Source organism: Colobus angolensis, unplaced genomic scaffold (assembly GCF_000951035.1).
Source record: "Colobus angolensis palliatus isolate OR3802 unplaced genomic scaffold, Cang.pa_1.0 Scaffold96, whole genome shotgun sequence".
Lineage (NCBI taxonomy): Eukaryota > Metazoa > Chordata > Mammalia > Primates > Cercopithecidae > Colobus > Colobus angolensis.
This window is the reverse complement of record NW_012123598.1, coordinates 2,908,048-2,920,412: the sequence shown is the minus strand read 5'-3', so window position 1 is coordinate 2,920,412 and position 12,365 is coordinate 2,908,048. Positions and strand designations below refer to the sequence as shown.

The following is a 12,365-nucleotide window of genomic DNA, read 5'->3' as shown; positions in this document are numbered from 1 at the left end:
GATTGAATACAGGGAAATGGGTGCTGTGATGGGAAGAATAACTGTCCACAATATGGTTACATTCTAATCCCTGGAGCCTGTGACTCTTTATGCTATAGGGCAGGGGACTGAAGGGGAAGATGGAGCTCAGGTTGTTGATGCGTTGACCTTGAGATGGGGAGACGGCCTGGACTGTCCCACTGGGCTCAGTGTAATCACAAGGCACCAAACGAGAGGAGGAGAATGAGGAGAGTGGGGATTAGAGCAGCGTCCTGGGAGACTCCATCAGCCACTGTGGGCTTTGAAGGTGGAGGAAGGCCACGAGGCACAATGGCAGGTGGCCTCTACGGGCTGGAGAAGTCAAGAGAACTGCTCCGCTGAGTCTCCAGAGGGAATGCAGCCCTGTAGACGCCTTGATTTTAGCACAGGAGAACTGGATCCAATTTCTGCCTCTAAAAGTGGAAGGGATCAGTGTGTTCTCTCCTGCTGCCATGTTTGTGATCATTTTCTGCAGCAGCAACAGGAAACCACACAGGAACCAGGTCAAGGACAAGTTAGGAAACCAAACAACAATAGCCGGGCATGGTGGTGGGCGTGCGTAAACCAACGACTGGATTCAATCGCTTGAATCCGGGAGGCAGAAGTTGCAGTGAGCCAAGACCACACCATTACACTCCAGCTTGGGTGAAAAAGTGACACTCTGTCTCAAAAATCAATTAATTAATCAATTAATAAAAGAAACCAAACAAAGATAAGGTTGGCAATCCCGAGATCAGGAAGTCCGGGACGCTGATGCCACCACCACGCTCCATCCACATAGGGAGGGGTCGATGCTCCTCGAACCAGCACCAGGAGCCACCCTATGGAAGCTGAGGCCATGGAGAAGGCACAGGCATGGCAGGAGAGGCTCCCAAACTCCACCAGGAACAGGGGGTGTGGACATTGGTGCCTGCCTTACTGATCAGTTCGTACCTCCTGCCAGGGACTCCAGTTTGTCCAAAGGAGACTGAACCAGGCTGCTAAGAGCCTGGACATGCAGCCTGCTGTGGTTCCTCTTCCACCCCCACATAGACAGCAGGAAAGAGATTAGTGGGAAACAGATACAACAGCCTAAGAGATGAGGCTGAGCCCAGTGGGAAGGGTGTCCGAGGCTACTAGAGACAGACAGACAGAGAAGAGGGAGGGACACAGATGGAGGGACCTGCACCAGGGGATAAAAGACAGGGAGACACAGAGAGGGAGGAGAGAGACAGACAGCCGGGAGGGGAACCCTCACTCATTCCAGGTGCCATGGATATGATGACAAAGGGAGACGCCTTCTAAACTCACAACCTCTCTTTCTAGGAGTCCACAAAAAACCTTCCCTCCTGGCCCTCCCAGGTCCCCTGGTGAAATCAGGAGAGACGGTCATCCTACAATGTTCTTCAGATACCGTGTTTGAGCACTTCTTTCTGCACAGTGAGGGGACCTTTGAGGAGCCTTTGCACCTTGTTGGAGAGCTCCATGGTGGGGGTTCCCAGGCCAACTATTCCATCAATTCCGCGATGTCTACCCTTCCAGGGACCTACAGATGCTACAGTTCTGTCACTCACTCCCCCTATGTGTTGTCAGCTCCCAGTGACCCCCTGGACATCGTAATCACAGGTGAGAGTGTCTGGACATTCTTCTCATTGTCACTGGGACACACAGTGGATGATCCAGGACTTGGAAGCCCCAGGTGGTCATGAGGAAGATGAGTGTGGGATTCTTATGGAGAGAGACTCACTTGGGGAGGTCTGTACCAACAGAGACAGAGAAACAGGAGACACAAGTACAGACCAGGTGTCATAACAGAGGACAGACACAGGGGCCATACAGGGAGGTAGAAAAGATAGAAAGAGTTAAAGGGGACACCCAGACAGACAGACATGTCCCAGAGAGAGGCGTCCTTCTGTGCTGACTTTGCTCAGACACCTGGCACAGGTTAGAAGCTTCATTTCTGTTTTACCTCCACAAAGTGTTTCTACCAGGAGAACCCAAGGACACCCATATTTCTGTCCTGAGTCAGCCCCTGTGGCCTCAGGCCTTGTCTCACCTACAGATGCCGTGTTGATTCTGACACCTCTGCCTTCCGTGCAGTGGAGAGACATCGTCCCAGGATATCATGGCCCCAGAACACCAACCCCTGTATGCTGTGTGGACTTGGGGCCCCCAGACTGGATTCTGAGGCTTATATTCCACATAATCCCACACATTACAGGATTACTAAGAGACACAGAGAGAAATCAGGAACATCAAAAAGCAAAGACATAAACACACAGAGAATGAGCCAGAGGAAGGAGACTGAGAGACTCACAGACACATAAAGAGACAGAAAAGAGGGCAGAGGAGTGGAGAGAATGATGGAAGGGAGCAGAGAAAAGCTCCAAAATCAGAACCCTGAGGGAGGGGCACAAAGACAGAGAAAGATAAAGATGTGGGGATGGATTGCAGAGATTCCAAATAGAAGTAGAGAGACTGAGAGGCAGAGAAAGATAAGGAGATGGAGAGAGACAGTTGGTAGATGGATAGATAGATATAGATAGATGATAAATAGGTAGATGATAGATAATGGATGGGTTATAGATACATAGATGGCGATTGATAGATAGATGATACATAGAGATGATGATCATAGATAGAGAGATAAAAAGATATGTAGATGATACATAGAGATGATGATTGATAGATAGACAGATCAATAGATAGACAGATAGATAGATAGACACGTAGATAGATACATAGATACGTAGATGATACATAGAGACAGAGAGGCAGACAGAGAGGGAACAGACAGATGATACATAGATATAGATAATAGATAGACGGTGGATAGATAGAGAGACAGACAATTGATAGAGAGATAGGTAAATGATACATAGATATAGATTACAGATAGATAATTGACAGATTGACAGGTAGTAGATCGATCGATTGATAGATAATAGATACAAATATGCAGAAGGTTATGAACAAGACAGAGAGTGAGAAACTCAGAATTAAAGAAAAAGGAAGATCAAATCAACAATCCAAGGAAGGTCAGAGAGAAGAAAACAATACAAAAAGGGAAAACACACCACGGGGTGGGGAAGTGAAGTCAGAGACCTAGAGAGACAGAGAAGGTGGAAGGAGGAAACAGACATGAAGAGAGACAGGGGTGGAGGGTGACAGAGAGCATTAGGTCATAGAGCAGGGGAGTGAGTTCTCAGCTGTGAGGGGAGATGTGAGGGGAGATGTGACAGGGAAGAACCTCCCTGAAGAAACTGCCTCTTCTCCTTCCAGGTAAATATGAGAAACCTTCTCTCTCAGCCCAGCCGGGCCCTACGGTTCAGGCAGGAGAGAACGTGACCTTGTCCTGCAGCTCCCAGACCCCGTTTGACACGTACCATCTATCCAGGGAGGGGGAGGCCCGTGAACTTAGTCTCTCTGCAGTGCCAAGCGTCAATAGAACATTCCAGGCCGACTTCCCTCTGGGCCCTGCCACCCACGGAGGAACCTACAGATGCTTTGGTTCTTTCCGTAGTGCACCCTATGAGTGGTCAGACCCGAGTGACCCACTGCCCGTTTCTGTCACAGGTGAGGAAAGCCCATGCCTGTCCCATGTCTTATGATCCCAGAGCCATAGCTGAGGAACTTGCCACTGATGATGGAGAGAAGCATGGACAGGTTCAGAGAGAAGACCAAGCCTCGGTGTGAGGGCGGGATCAGGACACAGGACGGCAGAGAGGGTGCCTCCAAACCCTCCTGCATGGCCTGCGTGGTGGTCCATGGTCAGGGCTCCAGGCACCCAGGTAGATGGAGAAACTGGTCAGGACAGACCCAGAGGAGGGGAGACTGGGCTCAGTTTGGGGAGATCAGAGGTTCCCTCAGCCCCTCAACCTTACCCATTTCCCAGAAGCCCATCCCGGCCTCTCACCCACACAGACATATCATCACCAGCAACCCTTACACCCTTTTCTTTTCATTTGAAAAGATAATTGTTGAGGTTAAATATACCTATAAAATTTACGACCTTTACCATTTTTAAGTGTAAAGTCTAGTGGTCATAAATACATTTATATTCTGTTTTGTTCTGTTTTGTGTTTTGTTTTGTTTTTACCCTCCACCGTTCCCTTCCTGGCCTCTGGTAGCCACCATTCCACTCTCTACCTTCTTGAGATCCACTTTAGAGCTCCTGCATACGGGTGAGAAATGGGAATCTTTGTAATGAGCTCCAGTTCCATCCATGTGGCTGCAAATGTCAGGATGTGATTGTCTCTCTGGATGAGTAGTCTCCACTGTGTGTATGTACCACATTCTTTCTATCCATTCACCCACTAAGGGGCAGGTAGGTTGACTCCACATCTTGGCTACTGTGAACTGTGCTGGAACAGTCATGGGAGTGCAGATAGAACTTCGATACACTGAAGTCCTTTCCTTTCGATATAAACCCAATAGTGAATTTGTGAATACTATGAAAATTCTCTTTTTAGTCTTTTGTTTGGTTTTTGTTTTGTTTTTGTTTTTGAGGCAGAGCTTTCCTCTGTAGCCCAGGCTGGAGTGCAACTGACACAATCTAGGCTGATTGCAACCTCCTGGGAGTCAGAGGCCTCCTGGATTCAAATGATTCTTCTGCCTCAGCCTCGCTGGGAGCTGGGATTACAGGTGCACGCCACAATGCCTAGCTACGTTTCGTATTTTTTAGTACAGACAGGGTTTCCCCATGTTGGCCAGGCTGCTCTCAAACTCCTGACCTCAAGTGAGGTGCCCGCCTCGCTCTCCCAAAGTGCTGGGATTACAGGCATGAGCCACCATGCCCAGCCTCTTTTTAGTTTCTTAAAGGACTTCCATACTTTTCTGCATAATGGCTGTACTAATTTACCTTCCTACAAACAGGGTACCAGGATTCTCCTTTCTCTACCATCTTGCCAGCATTTGTTTCCCTGTCTTGCAGATAAAAACCATTTTAATGGGGTGAGATGAAAATTCATTGTGATTTTAATTTGCATTTCTCTGATGATGAGTGATACTGAACACTTTTTCACACACATGATGATCATTTATATGTTTTGTTTGTGGAGAAATGCCTGTTCAAGTCTTTTGCTCATTTTTTAAATTGTTTGTTTTATTGAGTTATGTGAGCTTCTTATATTTCTAGTTATTAATCCCACCTCAGATGCATAGTCTGCAAATACTGGCTCCCATTCTGTGGGTTGTCTCTTCCCTTTGTTGGTTGCTTGTTTTGCAGTGCAGAAGCTGCTTAGTTTGATGTAATCCCAATGGTCTGTTTATTGCTTTGATTACTTGTGTCTTTGAGGTTTCAAACCAAATGTCTCGTCTCAGACAAATGTCCTGAAGCATTTCCCCAATATTTTCTTCTACGTGTTTCACAGGTTCCGGCCTTAGACTAGTGTATTTATTCCATTTTGATTTGGTTTTTGTTAACGATGAGACGTAGAGGTGCAGTTTGATTCCTCTGCGTGTAGATAACCAGTTTTCCCCATATTATTTATTGAAAAGACTGTCCTTTCCTGATTGTAGCCTCCTGGCACCTTTGTCAAAATGCATTGGATTGGCTGGGCATGGTGGCTCACACCTGCAGTCCCAGCACTTTCAGAGTCCAAGGTGGGTGGATCACCTGAGACCAGGACTTTGAGGCCTGCCTGGCCAACATAGTAAAACCCTGTCCCCACTAAAAGTACAAAAATTAGCTTAACATTGTGGTCAGCGCCTGTAATACCACTACTCCAGAGTTTGAGGCAAAAGAATTGCTTGAACCCAGGAGACAGAGGTTGCTGTGAACCGAGATTGCACCTCTGCACTCCAGCCTGGGTAACAGAGCAAGATTCCATCTCAAAAAAAAGAAAGACATTGAATGTAGATGCATGGATTTTATCTGTGTTCTTCATTTCATTCCATTGTTTTACGCACCTTTCCTTATGCCAATGTCATGCTGTTTTGTTTACTACAGCTCTGTAACATATTTTTATGTCAGGTAATGTGATGTTCCTGTTTTCTCTCTGTACCTTAAACTCTTAAGACAATGGGCGACACATACAAAAATTGTGGAGAAGAGGATCTCAGGACTCCCAGAGCCCAGTGTTGGATAACAGAGTGTTGGCCGTGAACCAACCTCAAAGATTTCCATTGAGTAGAGGACAGGCACCCTCATTTCCTTACCTCTCTCCTGTCTCTATTCTAGGAAACCCTTCACATAGTTGGCCTTCACCCACTGAACCAAGCTCCAAAACCGGTGAGTAAAGAATCCCTCTTATCTCTGCTTTTGGAAACCTGGGGAGGTGGAAGCCTTGGATTCAAGCCTTGGCTCAGCACCTCCCAGCTCTGATTGGGGGCCTGTTTTTCCACCATCTCTCTGAACTCCAGACACTCCAACAGCAAAAGGGATCTGGGCCCAGCACAGGGCTCAGTGAAGTCTCTTAATCTCTAATCTTCTGCAGCTCAGACCTCCTACAAGCTGGAAGAATGATTGCAAATCTGATATCCTTCTCAGGAAAAATGCAGTGTTTGTTCTCCCTGCATTCCTAACTGGAGGATAAATTCCTGGGAGCTTGAAAGAGGGAAGGGAAGGGAACATCTAATGAGGCCAAGGTGTTTTAGAGAAGATCCAGTTGCCAAGGAATGAGCTCCTGTTAGTCATGAGGCAACCCTGGCTGACTCAGCAGAGAAAGAGCTTTGCAGTAACAGAGAACAGAGCTCATGCACACACACTTCGACTCACTGACTCATTCAGCCATGGCCCCTTGCTCAGGCTGTGCAGTTGGAATCCTTTCCTACTGTTGCCATAACAAATTTCCACAAAATTGGTGGATGAAAACAAAACAGCTTTTTAATTATCTTACAGTGCTGTAGCTCAAAGGATGAAATGCATCTCACAGGGCTAAAATCAAGGTGACAGCAAGGCTGCCTTCCCTCTGAAGGTTCCGGGCGAGAATCTGCTCTTCACATGTCCCAGTTTCTAGAGGCTCCCATGGTCCTTGGCTCCTAGTTCCCTTCCTCCTTCCTCAAAACCCACAAAGACAGGTCACGTCTCACATGGCATCACTCAGACCCTTCTTCCTTGTCCACGCCTCTTTCTCTGAACGTTCCTCTGCCTTCTTCCTCATGTTTGAAGGACTTTGGGATTATATTGCGTTCACCAAGATAATCTGCCATCATCTCCCTAATATCATCCAGGATACCCTCCTTTTCAGTTCAGCTGATTAGCAACCATAATTCCATCTGCAATCTTCATTCCTCTTTTCCATGTAAAATCACATATTCACAACATATGAAGGCTAGGACAGGGACATTTTTGGGGTGGGGTGGATTCTCCTACCTTCCACAAATAGTAAACAGGATGCATTTGGCCTGTGCTCTTGGGACACTGACGTTGCAGATGGGTAAACGAGAGGAAAGAAAATGAATGCACAAGTGGACCTATAAATGGCTGATCTGTGGGAAATATCTGTGCATAAAATCTATTTATTTGTTTGTTTATTTATTTATTTATTTATTTTTATTAAGACAGAGTCTCGCTGTATCCCCTACACTGGAGTGCAGTGTCACGATCTTGGCTCACTGCAACCTCCGCCTCCTGGGTTCAAGTGATTCTTCTGCCTCAGCCTCTCAAGTAGCTTGGATACAGGCACCCGCCGCCACACCTGGCTAATTCTTTTTGTAGATTTTTGGTAGAGACGATGTTTCACCATGTTACCCAGTCTATCTCCAACTCCCAATCTCAAGTAATCCGACCGCCTCAGCCTCCCAAAGTGCTGGGATTATAGGCATGAGCCACGGCACCCAGCCAGAATTTAAAATAAATAAAAGATAATGCTGAGTGTATGATTTCAGGTGACAGAGAAGGTCTCACTAATCACATATTTGTGATGTTAATGAAAAAAATGGAAGACTGGTAGAGAGATTTTCCACACACAATTGTCAACCGTGAAGTCTCGAAGGTGAAACCAATCTTATGTGGAAGGAAGAGGCTCCGCCTGAAACGCTGGGAATGAGATGGGGAGAATTACAAGAGCTCTGGAGAGAGAGGGGAGCACACTGGGCACACAGGAAACTAAGGAGGACAAGGAGTGTGTGTTTTATACTCACAGCCCTTGGATTCACCTCGGGCTAACTAGGAATCCCTACATGATTAACAGAGACTGACAGGAACGTAAGGGAGGCCCAGGTGCGTACCTGGAATCTAGGAGACTGTGGAAAAGGCGATTCCCGCCCCACTGGTGACACGTGGTGCTGATTTAGACACTAAGTGGATGAAGCGGATGGATACAAGATGCGTTTGTGAGGTAGAATCATTTGCAGGGAGGGCTTGCTGGGTTTGATTTTTCCTAGTTGTTTATTCCTTGCTTCATTAATTTCTTTCTGAGATTTATTTCTCCTACATGTAAATCAATACCTGGCAGAGGACTGATAGATAGATGAGGCATGGTACAAACGAAGGGACCGATTACAGCATAATATACAAGGCTGTGAATGGTGGTTCATGCCTCTAACCCAGCTACTTAGCCGCCCACCACGACACCCGGCTAATTTTTTGTATTTTTAGTAGAAACGGGTTTCACCGTGTTAGCCAGGATGGTCTCGATCTCCTGACCTCGTGATCCGCCCATCTTGGCCTCCCAAAGTGCTGAGATGACAGGCACGAGCCACTGCGCCCGGCCCCAAGCTCTTTTTAACAACCAGCTGCCCAGAGTACTAATAGAGGGAGAACTTGCTAACCCCGTCGTGTGGGACAGCATTGATCTATTCATGGTGGTTCCACTTCCATGACCCAAACACCTCCCAAGAGGCCCAACCTCCCACACTGGGGGTTAAATTTCAATGTGAGATTTCAAGGGGTCAAACGTCTAAAGTAAAGCAGTTGTATATTCAGCACGTTCCATGGTTACTGTGAGAGCTATAACTGAGAAAGTAGGAGAAAGCTGGGTCTCCCGCCATCAGGCCGCTTGTCCTAAGGAAACATTCCACAAGGTTACCTGTCAATCAAGAAATGAGAGACAATCCATAGAAAGGAACTGCTATGATTAGCTTCTTATTGGAGTCTCTTCTTCCTCCAGGTATCCCCAGACACCTGCATGTTCTGATTGGGGCCTCAGTGGTCATGATCCTCTTCACCATCTTCTTCTTTCTCCTGCATCGCTGGTGCTCCAACAAAAAGAGTAAGTCTCATGAAGCAGAGGCCAGAGACCTCAGGGCCGTGTGGGGAAGCGGGATGGGAGCAGGCAGGTGTGTGTTCCTCACCGGCAGGATGGTCTCTGGCCCAAGGCAGGAGCCACAGAGGCAGGGCTTTCTAGAGAGAGCACCAGACACCCTGTCCCTGCCTTCAGCTCACAGACCATTGCCTGATTCTGAACTGTATCCTCACGTCCCTGCAGCCACTGACATCCAGGAGAAGGTTCCATGACAGGCAGAAAGTGGGAGACAGAATCAATGGGATGCCAATGGAGAGCCATTCATGGGAAGGGGTCTTCAACTCAGAGAGACAGAATGTCTGAGCCTGGCTGTTGGCAGCTGAGGGACCTCAGGCACCTACGGCCTCCCCCTGTGTGTTGGGCTCTGCACATGAAATGAGGACCCAGACGTGCCCTCCCAGCTGTTTTGATGACTTTTTTCTCCTACAGATGCTGCTGCAATGGACCAAGAGCCTGCAGGGGAGAGAACCGTGAACAGGGAGGTAGGTCCTCCTCGGCCCAGCCTCGTGGATCCAATCTTATTCGCTAATAGTCCTGAAGAATGTGAGCCCCTCCCTCACTCAACATTTCCCTCTCTCCAGGACTCTGATGAACAAGACCCTCAGGAGGTGACATACGCACAGTTGGATCACTGCGTTTTCACACAGGGAAAAATCACTCGCCCTTCTCAGAGGCTCAGGACACCCCCAACAGATACCAGCGTGTACATGGAACTGCCAAATGCTGAGCCCAGATCGAAAGTTGTCTTCTGTCCATGAGCACCACCGTCAGGCCTTGAAGGGGTCTTCTAGGGAGACAACAGCCCTGTCTCAAAACCGGCTTGTCAGCTCCAATGTACCAGCAGCGGGAATCTGAAGGTGTGAGTCTGCGTCTTAGGGCATTGCTCTTCCTCACACCACGAATCTGAACATGCCTCTCTCTTGCTTGCAAATGTCTAAGGTCCCCACTGCCTGCTGCAGAGAAAACATACTCCTTTGCCTAGCCCACAATTCTCCATTTCACTTGACCCCTGCCCACCTCTCCAACCTAACTGGCTTACTTCCTAGTCCTACTGGAGGCTGCAGTCACACGGAGGAACTCACAATTCCAAACATACAAGAGGCTTCCTCTTAACACAGCACTTAGACATGTGCTGTTCCACCTTCCCTCATGCTGTTCCACCTCCCCTCAGATTATCTTTCAGCCTTCTGTCAGCAGTGAAACTTATAAATTTTTTTATCATTTCAATGTAGCTCTCTCCTCTTCAAATAAACACATCTGCCCTCATCCTTTAGGTAATGTGACTCTTTATTCCCCAAAAGTTTCCGGTGTTATCATTACTATGTCCATATAGCCCCATATGTTCTCCACTGGGTTCTCACCCCTGGAATCTGAGCTTCTGGAAGCAGGGTGGAGCCTGATTTCTGTCTGGAACTCCAATTTCCATCCAATGATGCAGCACACAGGAGGTTGCAAGGATCGTGAATCACATGAACAAGTGATATTCTTACTCTCTGCACACCTGGAAGGCTGGCAAAGCCATTCCAAGATGAAACATTTGTAGAGTCATAGGCCTTGTTAGTCTCCTGTCCACGGGGACACATGTTGACACATCATCTCTCATACTATAAATACACAGTCACTCCTCCGTATCTGTGGGGTTTACAGGTGTTTGTTGAGCCAACTATAAATCAAAAATATTCAGAGAAAAAATCCACAAAGTTCCAAAAAGCAAAACTATGTTGAATGAATACAAATGAAGTGGTATGTAGGCTGTATCCGGAATTATAAGTAATCTAGAGATGATTTCATGTACACAGGAGGATGAGCATGGGTTATATGCAAATGCTGCACCATTTCATGTAAGAGACTTGAGTACCTGCAGATTGGTGTCTGAGCGGAGATCCTGAAACCAATCACCCAAGAATAGTGAAGGATGACTGCATATAATTTTTATTCATCAATTTTTAAAATAAATTCTTAAAATGTACAACAATAAGATAAAACAATAAGCAGTGTTTTTACAGTGTGAAAATAAGCTTAGATTTATTTTTTCCTACGTGTAACCCTCTGGTCCAATGTTATTTATGGAGAAGACATTCTATTCCACCTCAACCCACATGGCAGCCTCTGTCAACTATAAAGGGACTGTGTGTACACGGATGTATTTTACACACTCTTTCCTGCTCAGTGGCTCTCTGTGTCCACTCTCACGAGGATGCTGCACCTTATGTAGCCTTAGAGAACTCCTTAAAATTTGGTAGCCTGAATCCTCTAATTTCTCCTTCCTCTTTAAGATTGCCATTATTATTATTATAGGCTGTTTGCTTTTCCATGTGAATTTGTAATCATTTTTCTCTTTTTCACCAAAAACAATGCTTGTAATTTTGTTGTGACTCCCTAAATCTACAGATAAAGTTCTGTCCTGTAGAAACGTCATGCAAACCACATACATTCTTTTAAATTCGCTAGTATCCAAAATAAAAAGCTAACAAGAAACAGATAACATTAATTTAAGTTAACCCCATAGACCCATAATATCATTAACCCAATAGACCCAAAATATTAACCTAGTAGATCCAAAGTATTATTTTATAATCCAAATAGACTCAAAATATTATCATTTCAACATGTAATCATGAGTCCTCTTGGAAAATATCAGATTCCTCTCTAGGTGGGCAAAGGTTTTTCTTTGTAATATCTCATTTCCACATTTCCACTTGGCGCAGAAACTGCCCCCAAGGCTCAGGATAATAAGAGGCAGTAGGAGTGAGTAGATGTATCTGCAGGAAAATGACTAAATGAAATTGAGACATCAGAGTTTAGGGAACTCACTAGAACTACAGGGTCAGCGTGGGGGAGGGAATTGGGAGATGTTGATCAAAGGATGCAAAGTTTCAGGTGTTCAGGAGGAATCGGTCTGAAGGTCTCTTGTACAGCTTGGCCACTATAGTTGACAATACTGTACTCTATACTTGAAATTTACCAGAAGAGTAGATTTTTTTTTTTTAATATGGAACACTTCACGAATTTGTGTGTCATCCTTGTGCAGGGGCCATGCTAATCTTCTCTGTATCGTTCCAAGTTTAGTATATGTGCTGCGGAGGCGAGCGTGGGAGAGTCGATCTTAAGGGTCCTCACCATGAAAGAAAGAAAGAAAGAAAGAAAGAAAGAAAGAAAGAAAGAAAGAAAGAAAGAAAG

At 46.2% G+C, this 12,365-nt stretch overlaps 1 protein-coding gene across 3 annotated transcripts in view; it reads left to right on the top strand.

Moving 5' to 3' along the window:
• Positions 1-10,451, top strand: part of LOC105504878 (killer cell immunoglobulin-like receptor 3DL3) — a 58,441-nt gene extending 47,990 nt beyond the window's left edge. Inside the window, exons 3-8 of one of the 3 annotated variants that reach the window (XM_011932498.1) lie at positions 1,324-1,623; positions 3,280-3,573; positions 6,179-6,229; positions 9,051-9,152; positions 9,615-9,667; positions 9,767-10,451. In XM_011932498.1, the coding sequence (XP_011787888.1) occupies positions 1,324-1,623; positions 3,280-3,573; positions 6,179-6,229; positions 9,051-9,152; positions 9,615-9,667; positions 9,767-9,943 (977 nt within the window). In that variant the 3' untranslated portion in view covers positions 9,944-10,451. The remainder of the gene's footprint in view (positions 1-1,323; positions 1,624-3,279; positions 3,574-6,178; positions 6,230-9,050; positions 9,153-9,614; positions 9,668-9,766) is intronic. The other 2 variants (XM_011932493.1, XM_011932499.1) reach the window with 2 other exon arrangements.
• Positions 10,452-12,365: the final 1,914 nt, after the last annotated feature.